The sequence below is a fragment of the Cibotium barometz genome, chromosome 42 (genome assembly GCF_041138505.1).
Source record: "Cibotium barometz isolate CiBa-2024 chromosome 42, ASM4113850v1, whole genome shotgun sequence".
Classification (NCBI taxonomy): Eukaryota; Viridiplantae; Streptophyta; class Polypodiopsida; order Cyatheales; family Cibotiaceae; genus Cibotium; species Cibotium barometz.
In genome coordinates, this window is record NC_141087.1 from 28,279,388 (window position 1) to 28,299,357 (window position 19,970).

At 40.1% G+C, this 19,970-nt stretch overlaps 1 protein-coding gene across 1 annotated transcript; it reads left to right on the top strand.

The window, feature by feature from the left end:
• The first annotated feature begins 2,148 nt into the window (after positions 1-2,148).
• On the top strand, positions 2,149-7,425 carry LOC147614343 (T-complex protein 1 subunit beta-like). The gene is made up of 11 exons (XM_086780897.1): positions 2,149-2,352; positions 2,515-2,571; positions 2,695-2,760; positions 2,945-3,056; positions 3,185-3,313; positions 3,544-3,615; positions 5,360-5,475; positions 5,573-5,649; positions 5,757-6,242; positions 6,393-6,708; positions 6,799-7,425. Exons 1-11 carry the CDS (start codon positions 2,341-2,343, stop codon positions 6,943-6,945), a joined length of 1,590 nt encoding a protein of 529 aa, XP_086637023.1. The 5' UTR covers positions 2,149-2,340; the 3' UTR covers positions 6,946-7,425.
• Positions 7,426-19,970: the final 12,545 nt, after the last annotated feature.

The window sequence follows — 19,970 nt, forward strand, 5'->3', positions numbered from 1 at the left end:
ATTTGGATGCAAAATCCTTATCCAAATGCTTCCAAAATGATTGTGCCACACATAAAGAATGTAATACGAGTTCAAGACACAATTAATGGCTCCTTATTTTTTTACGATTTTTGTGAATTTTTGAAAGGAAATAAAAATAGAACATCACCTTGCTCGTTCACGTTAACGATTCTGGTGATACAAACATCAAAATTGACTAGAAAAAAATAGTGGAGCCTTCTTCCAAGACCACTCCACCACACAAATACACAACAAAAACAACAAATTTCTCACAAATTTTCACTTCCACTCAAATCTTATCCATTCATTCCATACACAATGCACTACTAGAATGCAAAGGCAATGCTGAATCTAATGTAATGGGAGCTGAAACTCAAAGAGGATGGAAGAAACAAAGGTGTTTCCCTGGTAGCCACGCCTCTAAGAGGGAACTCAATGCGTTCACCTTAGGGAAGAGCAATAGAACACAACTGTTGTAGGGCACTTACCAATGCTTCGAACTTGTGTCCCTTAAGGTCTCCAAGCTAACTTGAGAAGCTTCAATCCTCCAAGCTCCACCTCCACGTTGTTACCGTAGAGTCGCTCACACCACCGCACAAGGCAATCACTCTCTCTCACTCCTCAATACAAGGATGCAACATACAAGTATAGAGAAGGCACGAGTGCTAGAATGCTCTCTCTCAAGACAAAAGCAAGAGCTCTCAAATAGCACAAAGGGGGATTGTGTCCATTCATTATGAGAAAATGCCTTATATACAATTGGTCCTTATTCACACTTGGGCACCCAAAACTTACTTAACTAAGGACTTGGGTGGCCAATAACTCATAATGTAGAACTTTTATAGTACCTTTGCATGACACTTATTAATGTTCTCAAATGGAGGAGCATATTTGTTGATCCAAAATGGGATTAACACTTGGCTTGTTTGGCTTTTGCTTCTTATTGAACAACATTTCATCAGCCTTCTTATTGCTTAGCCATTTTTTGAAAAGGTAAATCTGATTAAGCATATCGCTTATCAGAGGTATGTTATATTTCTTAATCTTACTCACATTACATTTTCACTCTATCCAGGGTCTCAATGTTTGCTAAACCTTGACTAGTCAGTTCAGTGACTCTAAAAGATCCAAATCCTTGCACTTCAAAATCCATACATAAGGACTAAATCTTCCTTTGTGATGTCCTTATTCCAGACATTATTATCAAGCCATTGTTTAACTTCTCTACAATTATTCCATGAACAACTCACATTAGTAGGTGCAAGTTTATGCTCCCAGTTTGATCTACTTGCTTCTACTATTTTAGTAGCACACATTGTTTGATTGGTGCTTGTCTGTTTGCTTGTGGGTAATAAGGTGATGATATCCTATGCCACTACCAATAATTTTGATAGTAAGGGACTTAAGATATCATTAATATAACAATGTGTTCCTTTACCACTCACTAATTTCAACAACCAAACCTTGAAATAACGTTTTCTTATAAGAACTTGGTAGTTGTCTCATGGCATTAGCTTTTCGTGCTACCTTCCTATTTAGTGAAGTAATCAATGGTCACAATGGTATAACAACCTCGTGAATTTCTTATTGCAAGGCTAATGGGCCATACAAAATTAATTCTCCATTTCTCAAATGGTTGCTGAACAATGATAAGAGTTGATGGCATCTTATCCCTAACCCATCACACATCGTAAGATAATGTTGGCCACCATAGTCCTACTTGTATCACTTTTAATGCTATTGTATTTGACCTCAGAGTAGTGTGCTTGTTCTAAAACATCAACAATGTGTCTTCCCATACACATCTTCATGGCACATCATCTTTTCCCAAATCGTACAATTGTCTAACTGATAAGGAGCAACTTGTTTGATCAAGCGTCTCATGCAATCTTTTAATGGTCTATCATTTGGGAATCCATAAGCCAATAAGTAAGAGATCTCCTTCCTCATATCTACTAGCATTTTCCATGTGAGGAACGCTTGATTTATATAATTGATCATTGTGCTTTGTTGAAAAGTCATTGAAATGGAGCTACAGTATATAGGATTCAGAGTGAATGTTTTTAAGTCAGGATTGATGCTACAAATTACGATCTCTACCTCTCACATTGTTACCAAACTTATAGTAGGAAATTCCAATGTATCAATCAGGCATCCTCATCCTTCAAGGGGTTTTAACTGGGATGGGAGACATAGCCACGCAAACTTGAAAAACTACCTTGGTAGCCTAAAAAGAATGTACAGCAAACCCATTTTAGGTTATTCTGGTTGCTCTTCTTCCCGCGCACCTCTCGCCACTGTCCTCTCACAATCTGTTACAGCGGCACTCTACCTTTCGCCATGGCAGTCGGGGTTAGCTCTCCCTCTCCCTCTCTCTCTCTCCCCCCTTCATGCTCTGTCGCTGCTATGTTTTGGCTTTTCTTGATCTTCCTCAGAAAGAAAGAGCTCGTCCCCTGGTATTTTCGAAACAAATGGACACTTCATCTCACTGAATTTTTTTTGCTGTCATCTTAGGGCGACAAGCTGTTCAAAGATGAAGCCACGGAAGAGAAAGGCGAGCGTGCAAGAATGGTGCGGCTTCTACTGCTTTAAATTTTGCAGTTCTCCTTGCCCTAATTAACCTAATATGTGTTTGTGTTTTTCTGCGAATGCTTACTTCTGCCTTTCTTCTGTTTTCCTGGCATCTGGCTGCAGGCATCCTTCATTGGTGCCATGGCCATCGCGGATCTTGTAAAAACTACTCTTGGACCAAAAGGAATGGTGAGTCCTCTACTTCTTTATCTGTTTCTTTGGTGTTTTTATGTGGATGCAGACACATGCACTGAGCTTCTCTTCAAGTGGAGGCACACACATGTAGATGAAAAAACCATTCTTTACTTCCTAAAATATTAGTTGCAAATGTTCTGTATCGTAGATCTTAATACATGTTTGCGACTGTAAATAGGACAAGATTTTGCAGTCCACAGGAAGAGGCCATAGTGTAACAGTCACCAATGACGGAGCAACAATCTTGAAGGCTCTCCATGTAGACAATCCAGCAGCAAGGGTGTTAGTTGGTTAGTAGGCACTCGTCCTCACACTAGTCTTTGCACGTGCATTACACTTGGAAGAGAGGAGAGGAGAGGACGCCATAACACTAGTTGGATCATAAATAGACTCATTTGTGAGCATGGCTTTTGTCCAGATATTTCTAAAGTCCAGGATGACGAAGTAGGAGATGGAACTACATCTGTGGTTGTTCTAGCTGGAGAACTTCTACGAGAAGCTGAGAAGCTTGTGGCAAAGAACATACATCCCATGACAATTATAGATGGTAAGATCATGCCCACTTCTACTTTGTTTTGTTCTAGCTGAAATATAATTGAAGTATTTTGGTGTTTAGTCGAATGCAGCTTGTGCCCAATGTAGCTACTATATTGATTAGTGTCAACAGTTGTTTAAGTGTAGAGTGTCCCTTAAAAAGTGTTGATTACTAATGGCTCCATGTTGTTAGGGTTCTATAGATTTCTGGGGCCTAACTTGTTATCTTTTTGATGTCTCCAGGGTATAGGATGGCTGCTGAGTGTGCTCGAGATGTTCTTGAAAAGCGGGTGCGAGATAACAAAGAAGATCCCGGTAAAGTGCCAACGCTCACACATTAAAAGCAATGGATTTGGAATGTGATGTTTTGGATTGTGTAATGAACTGTTGCAATTGTTTTTGAAACATTTCGAGTATGAAACATGCTCTATTACCTGCAGTTCAAATTCCTTAGCATGCATGCCACCTCTTTCCTGCCATTCCTTTGGTGGCTGCTAGAAGGCTGTTGCTTTGTTCAAACAACCAGACTATTTTTAGCACGTGGCAGCAAGAAGTTGCAGAAGTGCTGCTCTTTAGGGAAGTTGATGGGTGTTGGATTCATGTTCACATTCTCGAGATAAGATTGTGGTTGATTTTTGTGAGGAGAAAGTGTGGAGGATGTAGAAGGTTTATTCTAGTCACCACTTAAATTAGTCACATGGGTAAAATGGAGCCAAATATAGAGGGTTGATGGATACAAATTTTTGACATTGATTAAGAATTAAGTGTCTTGATTGTTTTTTTTCCGAAAAATAGACTTCTGTCAAGTATGAAAAAATATACAAAAGGGAGATTTCAAACCAAACAAGGGGGAAATCTCAACCAATCTTGTACCTTGTGCTGCCAACAAGGTTCCATGTGATTGGGAGTGGAAAAGTTGCCATATCCCACTCTCTCAAATTGGTCACGCTTTCTCTCAGCAGCCTCGAAGATGCTTTGTTTGTGGCCGAAGTGGGCATGGGGGTGTGGATGGTTATCACTCCAAATCTTGCAAATGCATTGTGAGTTATACACCAAAGTGACCTCCATGGCCTCAATGCATCTAGCCTTCCAAATGTGCCAGGCTGCAGAACTAGCAATAATCTCCCATGCACTGTCCAAACTTTGTGCTTGGGGGGACATGTCCCGACTCCGGCATGTTTTGAAGATGGCACTACTTTCCATCACCGTGATTGATCATAATGACCAGATCCTTGACGTTCCCCTTATACGCGAGCTGGGGGCTTGACTGTGTCAGCCCAATGAATCATGATAGCACCAAAAGAAATGTAAGCATCTTTCCTCATCCTTCCAAGGAGATATGCTATCGTAGTCCAAATCCTCTATGCTTTCCTGCACTCCTATGAGTAATAGTAGACCATCTCTGAAGCTCCGTGCACATCTCGGCATGCTCGGCTAACACTGATGACCGATCTCCACTGGTTGGTGGCAAGGCCACCAAGTAGAGAAAGCCAATTTCAGGAGGATATCTATGTCTTCTCGTAGGAATGCCACAACCTCCTCCAAAAAGTCCTTTGAATATTAAGCACTGGCTAAATGTTAAAACTTAAGCCACAATTTCTTTGGAAGCCTCATATACAGGCTATGCAAATCGTGAGAGAGGGATGAAGAAAAGCAATAAGCTCAAAATATACTAGGAAGGCATAAGCTCAATGATTCACTCCTCCTTTGTAAACCAATAGAGTCTGGGCGCCCAGTTTGAAACCACCTTTGCCAAACCATATTCAGATGCTCGCCTCTCCCTTTGCACCCCCATGCAACATATAACTGAGTCCCTAGCCTTCCAGCTGTCTCTTGAGAATTGTTTTTCGAAATGAGTATTCACACTGCAAGTGGTGGCACTTAGCATAAATCACTTGCTTAGATCTGCTAATCCAAATCAGCTCAGTAGGGTTGTGACACATACCAGTTTTATTCTTCAAAAAGCTTAGTGTGATTGTAACCTTGCAAGAAGCATGTGGTCATGCTTGAGCATTATTGCGCTTTAAGTATGGCAACCTGATGAATCCCTGTCCTGCAGAAAAGTTCCGAACAGACTTGGTTAACATTGCAACGACTACGTTGAGCTCAAAAATTTTGTCACAAGACAAGATACACTTCGCAAATCTTGCAGTGGATGCTGTTCTACGGCTCAAGGTAAGGTAATGGTATGGTCTAATCAAAAGATTATGCACGCTGAATCTTGATATATCGCTGTCTGAATAATCTAAGTTGAAACTCTCAAGTTTTACAGGGCAGTGGCAACCTTGAAGCCATCCAGATTATAAAGAAGGCTGGGGGATCTCTTAAAGACTCTTTTTTGGATGAAGGGTGAGATCATTTATGTACTTTCCTTTGGATGATGAAAGGTGAGATTCTCGTTCCAAAAAATCAGCCACTCAAAAATTACTGACCTTTTTCCTCCCAAAAAATTACAGGTTTATTCTGGACAGGAAGATTGGTATTGGTCAGCCCAAGCAAATAGAGAACGCAAATATTCTGGTTGCTAACACAGCTATGGACACAGATAAGGTGAAGATTTACGGTGCCCGTGTGAGGGTTGACTCTATGGCCAAGGTAGGGGAGATTGAAGCGGCAGAAAAGGAAAAAATGGGGAAAAAGGTTCAGAAGATCATAGCCCATGGAATCAACTGTTTTGTCAACCGACAGTTGATATATAATTTTCCTGAGGAGCTTTTTGCAGATGCAGGGATTTTGGCCATTGAGCATGCTGATTTCGATGGCATAGAGCGCCTAGCCTTGGTCACAGGTGGTGAAATTGCTTCAACTTTTGACAATCCCGAGAGTGTAAAGCTGGGCCATTGCAAGCTGATAGAGGAGATTATGATTGGTGAAGACAAACTTATACATTTCTCAGGAGTGGAATTAGGCCAGGCTTGCACGATTGTCCTGCGAGGAGCAAGGTATGGTAATGCTCTTAGTGTGATTTGCATTAATGCATATCTTGAGCAGAAAGTAACTTGCTTTGATGGAAAGCAGACGCAATGTTTGACAATTAACATGCTGTCTGTACTCTATTTGACACATCTGCTCCTGGTTTTTTTGGGGTGCAGTACACATGTGCTAGATGAGGCAGAGAGATCATTGCACGATGCATTATGTGTACTTCAGCAAACTGTTGCTGACAGCCGTGTAGTCTTGGGAGGAGGCTGGCCAGAGATTCTCATGGCTCACCATGTGGATGAGCTGGCCAGGAAGACGCCTGGAAAGAAGTCCCTTGCTATTGAATCTTTTGCAGCAGCCCTCAGGGCGATACCCACAATTATTGCAGACAATGCTGGACTTGACAGCGCTGATCTTATAGCTCAGCTTAGAGCAGAGCATACCAAAGATGATAGTACTGCTGGGATAGATGTTATAATAGGAGCTGTGAGTCCTCACTCGAGTCCCAATTCTGTGTGAATATTTTAGGTATGTATAGAATTACAGTAGATCTTACAAGACTTAGCTGTGATGCAGGTGGGTGATGTGGAAAAGCTGGGTATTTTTGAGTCATTCAAAGTGAAGCAAGCTGTCTTGCTTTCAGCCACAGAAGCTGCAGAAATGGTTCTAAGAGTTGATGAGATCATCAAATGTGCTCCTCGACAGCGAGAGGACAGAATGTAAGGAGATTGGAAAGGGCCGATCGATGAGGTTTTTGAGCTCGCTTTGGTAACCCTTATGACTGAACAACAGTTGGTTTTATGGTAAAAGTGAGTCATTTTCTCATTTAATGCACCACGGGAACTTTTGTCATTAAAACATGAAATGAGACACTTCCAGCAACATTCTCACTGCTTGTTTGTCTGGAGGCCTTTATAATCCCAAATTAAAGTCACGTCTTGGTTCAATGGCTTTTCGTTGAAAGGTGTTGGTGAGACTTACTTAGTGGCGTGGTTTCCTAAGTCTTCGAATTCAAAGGCTAGGTGTCCTCTTGGTTTTGCGAAGCTTTTCTTGGGGTTTTATCTCCGATCCAAATACTTCAGTTCTGTTGCATGGATTATTATTTGTCTACTAGTTTTGAGGGAAGCTTGTGCTCCTCAGTCTTCTTGCAGCAAATACTTCTTAAATTTCCCTGTTTTCGGAGAATATGAATGGGTTACATGCTATGTGGGTGCTTCACATGTTCCAAGACAGTTGTGTATATCCCTTGATTTTTCAGTACCCCTTTTGTTGCCATAGAGCAAAACCTAACATCGGCCATAAACGAGTATTGCAAAGTATGGCTTCTTAGAGAAAGCCAAAATTTCAATAGATCCTTCTAGTACATTGTAGGAGGAGTTTCTAATTAGTGTAAGCAGATCTACAATATGTCTTTTTATCATTAACTTGTTGTGGTGACCTAGAGGTGTGAATTGATCTCAAAGCTGTCTAGCACTATTGTGCCTTGATACGAGACCTTTGATTTATGAGTGTTGACCTTGAAACTCCCGAGTCCAAAACTGTGAGTTGATCTCAAAGATGTCAAGCAATGGTTTGCACACAAATGTGCCAGGAGAAACAAAAAGTTAGGGACATCCAAAAGCCAAAATGAGTTCTCTCCTGAAGAGTCAAACAAAAGAGTGCTTTGAGGTCCCCATGAGGAATTGTAGTGCACCCTTGCCAAGTTGTGAACCTTATCACACCAAGTCCTTATTTTATAAGAAATCTCTTTTATGAGACCAGTAACTATAAGAAAAAGTGAAAATGCCTATTGTAAGAGGGTGCCCAGCTTTTCCTACTCTTATTATATCATTAATGGCTCATTTTTTAGTGAAGTATGCTACTCTTCTAGAGAGAGGATTTATTAAGCCCACTAGAGGCCAAGATGAACTAGAGATTGACAAAGAACATAAAACCATTATAATGAGTACTAACAATGAAGCAAGAAGTCAAGAGTACCTACTATTATGTGGGTTGTTAGGGTATATATATATATATATATATATATATATGGTTGGTGTAAATGCATGTGTGAACACATGCTCTTATGTTTTTTTTCAATTAGTTTTGGAGATTCTCTACTTTATGTAGAGAAGCATGTACATGCATTAGTTGTCATGACATAACCAAGCATGGAATCATCCGTCCTCCTAGGCTTAGGGTTTATCATGTTTATATGGCTATAAAAAGCACTAGGATCCATAACACTAATCATAAGTGGAGTTTGCTTTTTTTGTTTTGGGAAAAGCAAAGTAGACCTTGTTTTCCTAGGCTTAGGGTTTATCATGTTTATATGGCTATAAAAAGCACTAGGATCCATAACACTAATCATAAGTGGAGTTTGCTTTTTTCGTTTTGGGAAAAGCAAAGTAGACCTTGTTTATTTTGTGCTTGGGTAGCATAAGAATTATAATGTAACCATATTGAGCTATGTGGCATATCTTGATTGGCCAAAAATCTAAATTAAACGCAAGGAGGGATCTTGGATCCAAGCTTGAAGCTAATTTTTCTTGCCCTTTCTTGTGAGAATAAAGCTATTTTTGCTAGGATTTTGTAATTAGAAGAAGATGAATCTAGTGCACTACGAGTTCCACTTAGTTTGTGTGATTCCCATGTCTACACACATGTAGGAATCTCAAGAAGAAGTGCTAGTTTACATGTTCAGTATCCCATGGAGATGCACATCATCTCATTCTTTGGTAAGTGCATTGTAAGAACACTTGTTCGGAGATACAAAAAAGCAATGACATGAGTAATGGTAGTAATAAAGATGAGAACACTTGTTACTTTTTATAGTGCAATAAGGCAATAACAACAAGAAAGATGACAATAAAAAAAGGTTTCTCACAAAAAACAAAAGTTTCATCTACACCTCTTGGAATGTGGCCACTTGCCTCATGTCTTCAAACCCACCCCAAGGCAAACTCCAAGGCTCTTATCATGTTTTGTGTTTGGATTTAATGAGATGGTTACCATCACACACTCAAAAATCCTACCAAAGCATTTTTGAAAATTTATCTATTAAAATTCACTCATTTGGACATTTAAGTTTGACAAAGTTTCCAAAAAAGTACATTTTTTGCTCTTGTGAGGGGGGTGAAAGGATAGACTTTCTCACATCATTTAAGTTTTACAAACTACCCAAAAAAGTTCATTCTTTGCTCTTGTGAGGGGGAGTGAAAGGATGTATTTTCTCACATCATTTGAGTGCTCAAAAATGTACATTCTTTGCTCTTGTTTGGGGGGGGGGGTGATAGGATATATTTTCTCACATCATGTGTTTGTTTTCTACACTTGTCAGTGATTATTGATGTGGAGTATGTCACCTATGTGTTTAAAATCAATAACCTCAATTGTATGGTGATGTGGGAGGCATTCTTGCCTTAGTGATTAGTGCATGAATATGTGTTATGTCACTTACCTCAAGTGTCTGATGATGTGAGAGGAATTCTTGCCTTAGTGATTAGTGCACGGATGTGTGTTTAATCAGTTTCCTCAAGTGTATGATGATATGAGGCATTCTTGCCTTAGTGATTATTAGTGCACAGGTGTCTATTAGTACACCTATATATCTAATTGTAATTATGCTTTGGCTTTAGCATAATCATTTGAATGAATTTAGTGAGATAATCCATGTATTTTTTGAATACTTAAGAGGTATGTGCATTAACCAGTGATTAGTGCATGTGATGCTGGGATTGATCTTTGAGTAAAGATTGAATGGAAAACAATTCAAAATTGACACTTTTTTTTTGAATTGAAAAATCTCTAGTTTTGGTGACCACTTAGGTCGTAGAGTGTACATGCCACCACCCAGCCTTAGGGTGGTCCTAACCCAATGGTTTCTCGAGTTCCAATGGATGCGACAGGATTGCCTCTGTAGCAAACCACATATGGTTTTTGTAAATCCAACCTCTTTTTCAACAGGTTGAAAATCTCTAGTCTAAGGTGGCTCTTGGTGAGCAACAATGAACTATCCTGCATTGAAGTACCATCTAGTCTCTTACACCCCAATCACTCCATGTAGTTGTACTCTGAGGAGACCAAGGAGGAGTATTTGAGAGCCTGAGGTAGGTCTCAGTTCCATAGTTATCAAAGTCAAGATCTCTAGGTGAGAGACATCAATCAGATTGCTACAACCACCCTGAGGCCCGTGAAGTGGTTGTGCTTGAAATGTTGTACTAGACCACTTTGCATATGAACAAGAAACCTAGTGGTGATAGATGTGGTGGTAAGCTTAGACACACTTGATTAAGTATAGACATGTTTTAGGTTATGCTCTTATTTCTAGTACTTGTCTTCTTAATATAAATTGTGATAATTACTCCCATTTTTTTTGGGTGAGAATTACTCCCTAAACATATGATGATGCTTGTTTTATGAACAAGAAACCTGGTGGTGTGATAAGCTCATACACACTTGATTAAGTCTAGATGTGTTTTCAAAGGTAATCCTCTTATGTCTTTTTAAGATGAATTGTGAGAATTACCTTCTAAATATATGCTTGTTCTATGAGCAAGAAATCTGGTGGGGATAGAAGTGGTGGCAAACACACTTGATTAACTCTAGACCTATTCTAGGCAATCCTCTTATTTCTAGTACTAAGGTCTTTTGATATAAATTGTGAGAATTACCATCTAAGCATGGGCATATTTGGTCCTCTCATGACCTAATCCAAGTGCAGGATTCATGGGAACTCTTGTACATGTGTTATTTGATGATGGGAGTATTTAAAATTTTATTGATGCTTCTCTTGTCAAGCGACTCTGTATTCTTGTGGTGTGAAGTGACCTCGTGCAATGTGTGACTCAATGATGACAAAGGAAGGTTCCTCACCTTGATTCAAAATTACGAGGAGAAATTGCCTTTTTTTATTTTATGCCTTTAGATTATAGATGTATTGCAATAACTTTTGAGGACAATGAGAAGAATTTTATTTTGTAAGGGAACCTTTTAAATCCAATGAATAAAATGTCTGTTTTTTATCATCCAATTGATGTGCATGATGATGGTCTTATATGTTTGGCTTTAAAATCCAATTGACGTATACGATAATGGTCTTATATGTTTGGCTTTGAAATCCAATTGATGATGGTCTTGTATGTTTGGCTTTGAAATTTGTTAAATGCTTATAAAAAAGAATGTGACATTCATTGGTGTGTTCTTAAGGTGCAAAGTACAAGTTAATGATGATGTTGTTCAAGTTAAGAGCTTATCTTATAAGGCCTTGTCGAAGCACGTGCCATTGGTTGCAACTTCCCTATGTGGGTGTGCTAGTTCTCGTCTGTCGCATCCTCACTCCGTTGTCACACCGGAATGCTCATTTGCCAATGGGGTTAAGAGAGAGCTCTCTATGCCTAGATGGCAGCAAAAAGAGATGGTCCTTCGTGATAGTTCTCTCTCACAAAAGGCATGGGAAGAAGAAACTAATGGAAGAGGAAAAACTACAAGTAAACCTATTCAAGAGAGCATCCATCTAGCATGCATAAATCTAATAGCATACAAGTAAGTAAGAAGAGGGAAGAAGGGGAGATCACAAGTAAAATATTCCAAGGGAATGATTGTGTATTGCCTCTTGTGAAGAATGACTATATATAAGTGACTAATTTTCACACTAGGCTGGCCAAACTAAAAAATGACATATATGTGACTAGTTTTTCGACTAAACATAAAAATGGTCGAGCCTCTATTATTAGCCTTAAGCAAGTATGTACACTAAGTCCTTACACTTTTCCTATTTGACATTAAGCATAAGGTAAGAGCAGGCCTTCGAGGACATCACCTGACATTAAGCATAAGGTAAGAGCAGGCTCTATTTGGCCTTCGAGGACATCACCTGACTCCCTTTGGCTTTGAAGATTGGGGTGCAGCTTGTGAGGTTTTTGAGACCCAAATTGAAGGGCTTCTAACATCATGATGGGGACCCAATGGGGGTTGATGCTTGCGTAAAACTCTATTACATGGGGCTCCCGCTTGGTAGATCTTTGCTCATGGGTATGGTGTCTGCTAGGTCTTTGCCTGGTCATCATCATGCTTTCCTTGGCTAGCCAGGGAAAGTACCCTGGCTAGCTAGGGTACTCTTGGGTACTCACTCCTTCTTGGTGACCTCCTTAAAGGGTTGTTGAGATTTGGGGGGTGGTCTTCATCATCATCGTCGAGGTTTTGGATCTCCATAGTGGTTTGAGGGGGTGGTCGACACACAGGCAAGGCGAGAGAAGTGTTGAGTGTTAGGGGTTACCTGAGGTGATGGCTTGTAAGTGGAGGACGAGGTTTGGGATGCTGATAAGTGCGGGGCATCCTCATCCACCAAGGATATGGTAACCATGGGGAAGCTTGAGTGAACCTTGAGTGTTGTAGTTCTTTTCCACCCAACTGAGGTGTTGGCTACAATCCATTCCCTCCCAAGGATGATGCTCTCTCTCATTATACTTGTGGGGTTCACATAAAACTTACAAGATGCATGCTTAGCTTCAATATAAAATTTAGCTTCAAAAAACAACTGAGACGGTCATAGATTGGGAATTGTTTACTTAGGTAATGGTTGTTGTGGATGATGCTAGGGGTGGGTGGCCTAATGAGGTCCATGTCTCCCAATACAACACATTGTGGCTAGTCCTAGTGTTAACCAAGGTGGGCCATGTAGCTAGGTTATCTTTCTAGGGAAACTCTAGCTCAAGGCAAGTGGGTTCCACCACTGGTTCTATTTCAAATGTAACGAGCATGAACATGGATGTGAATTTGGCATCGTCCCATCATGCAAACCTTGTTCCATGCTTCTTTAGAAGAGTGTCCTTGGGTGCTAGAACGTGAATCTAATCCTTAGAGTTGGAAGGCTCCAGGAGAGGTTTATATTCCTCATCTTCACCATCCCACATCTTGTTACAAGAACTATAGATATAAATTGACGTGGTCCTCATCTTCACCATCCTACATCTTGTTACAAGCACTACTAATATTAGTTGACGTGGTCCAAGCAGTTGTGTCTGACTCTTTGCCTTGACGCCACATGGGATGAGTATTCCTTGTTTTCACATTTATTTTCAAGGATTGGTTACCTTTAAGTGTGTAAATGTGATTGGTTTTCCTAATCGTAAGGATTGGTTACCTTTAAGTATGTAAATGTGATTGGTTTTCCTAATTGTAAGAATCAACCTTACATATCTCATGTAAGGCCTTCTTAGGATCATGGTGTATAACCCTCTTCTGTGAAAATCCATCACCATGAATGTGTGGTGGAAGCTTAGCATAAAGGTCTGAATCCTTGCATCCGGAAGGACACTCCCCAAAGGTTCAGTTGTGCTCCCATCGGCAAGCTTGATCACAAGGCTTGTGCACCCTATGAGTGGGGGCCTTCCCTAGGCCTCCCAACCTTGGTGATTATGATGACACTAGCACAATCATCTAAAATTATGGAGACCCTCATGCCTTTATAGATGACAAATAACATGGAGTTCATTTCATTTCTTTCAAAATAGTGTCCTAGCTTGTTCATATGAAATTTTGGCTATCCTTTAATCTTAGGTAAAGAAGGAGAGTGCTTAGTGTGGCACCTCTTGGTGGGCTCTAAGATTCTTAGTCATCCACACACCAAAGTTGAGAATTTCCTTGTAAAAGAGAACTTATTGGGACTCAAACTTCCAAGGATAAGAAGGGTGCCTTGTTATGTCCCTCTCGTGCGATATTCATGCTCACTTAGCTCGTAGTCACTCAAAGGTGGGCTTGGACTGACCTGCCAAAAAGGTAGGGGATGTGCATTGATCCTTCCCTAGGAGGGGGCGCCTTTGTTGATGGGGTTGAAATGAAGTTGTCACATATCACATTAGAGAAAATATTATGGTGACTATGATGAACCATGGAAGGCCAAATTTCACCTCCCTTTGAGTCCTTCTTCATTGTATCTAGCAATGCGAAATTTGGTTTGATTGATTCACGAGGCAGAGGCTCCGAAACTGACTCTTTTTGTGTGGCTTCTTAAGAATGGTCATGTATTTGGCTACGGACTTTTGCACGCTCCGAGTTTCCCTTATTGGTTCTATGATTAACTCTAAAATAGGGTCTTAGATAGTCTCAAGTAGGGTCAAGGTTCATACTTGACCAATTGCTCAAGTACTGGCTCTAGTTCTATCGTGCACCTTCGTACTTGACCACCTACAAGCACTTGGGCTTGTTTCATTCACTCCTTCTCCAATGCAGGGTTGGGGTACTCTTTGATTTAGGTTTGCATAGTCAATGGGTTTTTTCTCTTTGGGAAAAGTTGGTTTGTGTGGGAGATCGTCTGTTGTATCTGCAAGAGAGAGAGGCAGCTTCAGAGTTATCATCCAAAACACTTTCAATGGTCATGACGTTGTTGCCCTTGCAATTGATTGTGCATTGGGTTTTTGTGTGTTCTTTGAGGTCTTCTTTTTTACCTTTGGTTCTAGTCCTTAAGCCTTTTTAGGGGATACCATAGCCTTTGGGCCTTGTTCCTTAAGCTTTTTGGCTATTGGCTTTGAGGTTGAAGCCATAGCTTTCTACTTCTTAGTTGCCTTGGATATTTTCTTAGCAGTTTTCCTAGTCTTGGTTTTGGAACCTTGTATTGGCATTAAGGGAGATTGTATGAATAAGTAAACCTTTCACATTGAACAAGTCAAGGCTCATCAAAGTGGATAATGCTCTTGTGACTAGAGTGATTGTCACTCTGTTGGGATAATCCAATTGAATCCACACTTGTAACATATGCCTCCATATTGAATGACATTAGGATTTGGAACTGAATTCAAGGATGGAGTTGGGGTACTTGGTGCAACGATGGCTTTATGAGGAGACTTATCAACATGATGCGGGATCTTATAAGGAAACATCGAAGAGGTGGCATTGGTGACATTGAATAGATTTATTGTCATTCTGTTGGGAGAATCCCATTGAATCCACACTTGTAACATATGCCTCCATATTGAATGACATCAGGATTTGGCACAGGATTCAAGGATGGAGTTGGGGTACTTGGTGCAACAACGGCTCTATGAGGAGACTCAGCACACGATGCGACCTCTTATAAGGAAACATCAAAGAGTTGGCCTACGTGACATGTTATTAAAGTCTCTTACCCTTTGTTGCACCACAAGGAGGCAGTCATGGTGGCTAGGGGTTGCTCTAGATATCCATATGAATTATATTACTTATAGACTCATAGATCTCCTATTATAGACTCATAGATCTCCTATTATAGACTCATAGATCTCCTATTATATACTCTCGGAGCTTGTTGGTAATGCCACCAAGTACTATTGTATTGGTGTGGTTCCAAAAGGAACCGGTTGGGGTAGTAATACTAGAGGTGGGTATGACATTAGTGGTAGTTTGTACATACCTCTCGGTATAGGGTTCTGATAAATGGGCATTGAATTATAAGCTGGTTTGAGAAGCATTTGGTATGGGTGGGCTAGTTGCTTTGACACTGGGAGTATAGAATGTGGTGCCGAGTTTCCATGGTACCAATAATAATGGGTTGTACTATGGTTCCCAAGGCACTAGCAATGAACACCATAAGGTTGTTGTCTAGGCCTCAGTATCAAACACTCTATGCTTGTATGGTTTTGATGGGAGATTGTGCACCAAAGTATATCTCTTCATGTGAATAGGTGTGGGTTGTCCTGCTTCTTGAGGGGATGGGGCTGGGGCTTTCCTTGAGGTTTCCCTTGGGGATTGCCCTGCCAATGCTAGCCTAAACAATTTAGCAAATTTTGCCAACTCATCTATGCTCATATCCTTGACTAGGACTCTAGCTAGTGCTGGTGGTACACCCTTAGTGGTTGAGGCTTTGGATGATACGTACCCCTATCTCTTAGTTTAGGTGGGTGACGTCTACATCCTTGTTTTGGAGATTGTCTACTAGGTCTATTATCTCAGGAGAAACACTCATTGAAGATATAGTTTCTAGACCTATAGACATGGCCATGAAGCCTCTTGCTCATAATGTCTAGACCTATAGAGATGGTCATGAAGTCTCTTGCTCTTGAGACCGATAATCGATGAGTGATAAGTCATCTAGTCTTTGGCTGGGGTTGCTTCTCATATGGAGATACTTGGTTCTAGTAATATAGTCCCAGATTGTTTCACCCTCCTCTTGCTTGAGGTTATAAATCCATGTGATAGGGATCCCTCTGACCCTACTAGTCTCACAAAGAATATGTGTCTCAAGATCTCGTAGACCTTTTCATGTGGGTTTAAAGACCTAAACCATTGACCTAGTTTTCCTTCAAGGCAAAGTCCGAATGAACAGATCTTGGTGGGATCATTACTCCTTCCCGTGGCCCCAAAAATTTGATCAAACTTCTCTAGATATTGAATAGGATCTCCAGTTCCATCGAATTTGGTCATCATCTTTGAGATGTGGATTGGCTTTGTTTTGCCCAACTCTGAGCCTCTAGGTATAATGTTTGTGGCAACCCCCTTTCCCATTTCAAATGCCATCATGTATTTTGTATATTCATGTGGTAGTGGAATGTAAGGGAGTGGTTACATGAAACCCTCTGTTTTAGGATTTTGGATATCTTGCCCTATGGGATTGGACTGTGTGGTTTCCAATGACACTTATCCTTTACTGTATAACAACCTAGTTTTGAGGTTGCACAATAGGCTTGTGCAGCCAAACACGTGTTATGTGAATGCCCTTGTTGATCCCTTTGGTTTGAGATAGTCCTAGACATTGACTCTTTACCCTCCCTTTTGTTTCTTGTTCCTTGTCTAAATAGAGAAGATTTGAAACTTGGTTTGAGATATCCCAGACATTGACTCTTTACCCTTCCCTATGTTCCTTGTCTCAATGGAGAAGAACTAGAACTTAGTTTCGTGGTGAAGACGCTTCTGTAATGAGGTCTAGTGGAAAGTGGGACTCCTACTTGCACTATGTGTGCTTGCTATTATGTGTTTTGAGGAATATCTATTCCTACTACTACAACAAAGGTGACATTGCCATAACTACAATTGTTGGGCTGCTTGTTGGTCATGGTCATCTTGGGATAATCCTAGCTTAGGATTTACACTAAATGTTTGAAAAATTCTTGTGGGAGCAAACCTTAAACAGGCTCCTCAAATGAAACTCATGTGAAGATTCAGCAAATGGATCAAAGTCTTTTGGAATTTGAAGTAGACATATGTGGCATGCAAATGACTAATCACACAACAAGACAAGCTTGTGCTCAAGGAGAGAAGCCCAACATTCCAAAAGTTGAACTAATGGTGGAGATGCTTGCTGGAGATCTAACCGGTGAGGAAAGAGAGTAGTATGGAGTGTTACTTGACATGTACCCCAAACTTTTTGCCAAAGATTGTAGTCAATGAGAGGTACTTCCACTATGGTTCATGAGATTAAGTTGAAAGAGGGAGCCAAGCCAATAGCCCAGAAGTTGAGAAGATTAGGGACTATTCAAAAATAGATCTTGGAGGCAAAAGTCACTAAATTATTACAGGCTGGTTTCATATACCCTGTCGATGATGCAAAGTGTGTTTCCCCTATAGTCATTGTGCCTAAGAATGGTAACAAGTGGAGAGTTTGTGTGGATTACAAACCCCTTAATGATGCTACAAAAAAGCATCATTATCCCCTTCCTTTTCAAGATGAAATATTGGACCATGTGGCAAAGCATGAGAGATACTCGGTTTGTGATGGGTTTAGTGGCTATTTTCAAATTAGGATAGCCCCAAAAGATCAGAAAAAGACCAGCTTTATCACTCCATGGGGAGTATTTTGTTATAGAGTTATGCCTTTTGGACTTCTCAATGCTTATGCTAGTTTTCAAAGCTAGGTAGACAAAATCCTTGCTCCTTGCCTTGGAACTGTTGTTAGAATTTTTATGGATGACTTTCGTGTTTACAGTGATAGGTGGATACATGTGGAGAGGCTGCTTAACTTAGTGTTTATAGTGACAGGTGGATAGATGTGGAGAGGCTTGACTTAGTGTTTAAACACCTTGATGATGATGGAGCCCAGCTCAATCGAGCTGGGCTCAATCGAGCTAAATGTAAGATAACAATGCCACTAAGAGGTTGAAATCTTATTTGATTTATAGATCTTTTGTGGTACTTACCTCTTGTAATTTGTTACCTCATGTGATGAGATATCCAGGTGATAACCCAAAGGTGCAAAAGTGGATTATGACCTTGTAAGAATTTGACATGAGTTTCTTCAAAGAGGATAAACAACAAGGTTGAGTATTTTAGTCTTTGTTTAGGTCTCAAGGAATGCAAACAAAGAAAAATTAAGAGACTAATTATATAAGGTGATTTTATGCTGATCAGGTACAAGGCACTTAGAGGGTCAATAAAGATTTTTTAAAAAGATGGTTTTTTAAGGTAAGAAAACTTCTTAATTGTTTTCAAGCTTTTCATATTTGGCATGTATCCAGGGAGGATAACAAAGGGGCACATGAGTTAGCAGAACAAGTCTTCACCAAAGATATACATGCTGTGGTAGTCCAAAAGCCATTGTATCAAGGCAGAGAGTCTCTTTGTGAGAAAGAGCAAGTTCTTCTTACAAGTTTTGCAAGAAAAGGGTTGGAGTCTTCAAAGAGAAAGGAAATTGTCAAGAAAGCCATAAGGTATGTGCTAATTGGTAACCTCCTTTATCATCACAAAGGGATTGATGGAGTTATGAGGAGAGTTTTGTGTTAGGATGAGATCTAGGATTTCTTAAGAGCTTGCCATGAAGAAGAATGTGGAGGTCACTATGGAGCTGACATCACAAAAAGGAAAGTTTTAACATCAAAACTTATGTGGCCTAGCGTGAACAGGGATATCCATCACTGGTGCAAAAGTTGTCACTCATGAGTGCCAAGCCTCTAAAAAAAGAATGCTAGTGCCTGAGCCTATGCATCATATTCTAATCTATGGAGCCTTTGAAAAATGGGGAATAGATGTTATTGGACCTCTTCTAGGAACTCGAAGCAAGAAACTTTATATTATCACTGCAATAGACTACCTAACTAGGTGGCCAGAAGCCAGAGCAACCATAAATGCCATAGCACAACATGTTTGTAAGTTTATTTATGAAATGATTTGCTTTCGTTTTGGTGTTCCTTTGGAGCTTGATAGTGACCAAGGAAGAGAATTTAGGGATGATGTGGTCAAAGATCTTACCAAGAGGTTGGATATAAAACATAGATTTGACACTCTTTATCACCCCCAATGCAATGGGCTTATGGAAAGTTTTAATGGTGTCTTACAGAAATTGTTGTTCAAATTGTTGGAAGACCACTCGAATGATTGGGATTTGTATTTTGACAGAGCTTTGTGGGCATACAGAGTGTCTGATAAGAATGCCACAGGATTTACTCCTTATCACTTGGTTTATGGTGGTGGTGAAGAGTGTGTTTTACCAATAAACATTATGCTTCCTTCACTTGACTTTCTTTTGTAGCACAATGTGACATAGGAAGAACAAGAAAAGATGGTCTAGTCTATGCTCTCTTATTTTGGATCAAGAAGGAGCCATCAAATGGTATGAAGAGACTAGTTAGAAAAGGATGAAGGCATTTAATGAGAAGCTGGGTAATAAGGACTTAAAGGAAGGAATTCTTATGATAAGATATAATATTGCTCTTGACACCACATTCCAATCCAAATTTAGAATACGATGGGAAGGCCCTTTCATTGTGCATGAAAGCTTTGCTAATGGGACATATCAATTGTAGGATCTTGAAGGTTAGTTGCATTCTAGCAAATTCAATGGCTTAAGGTTAAAGCCATACCAC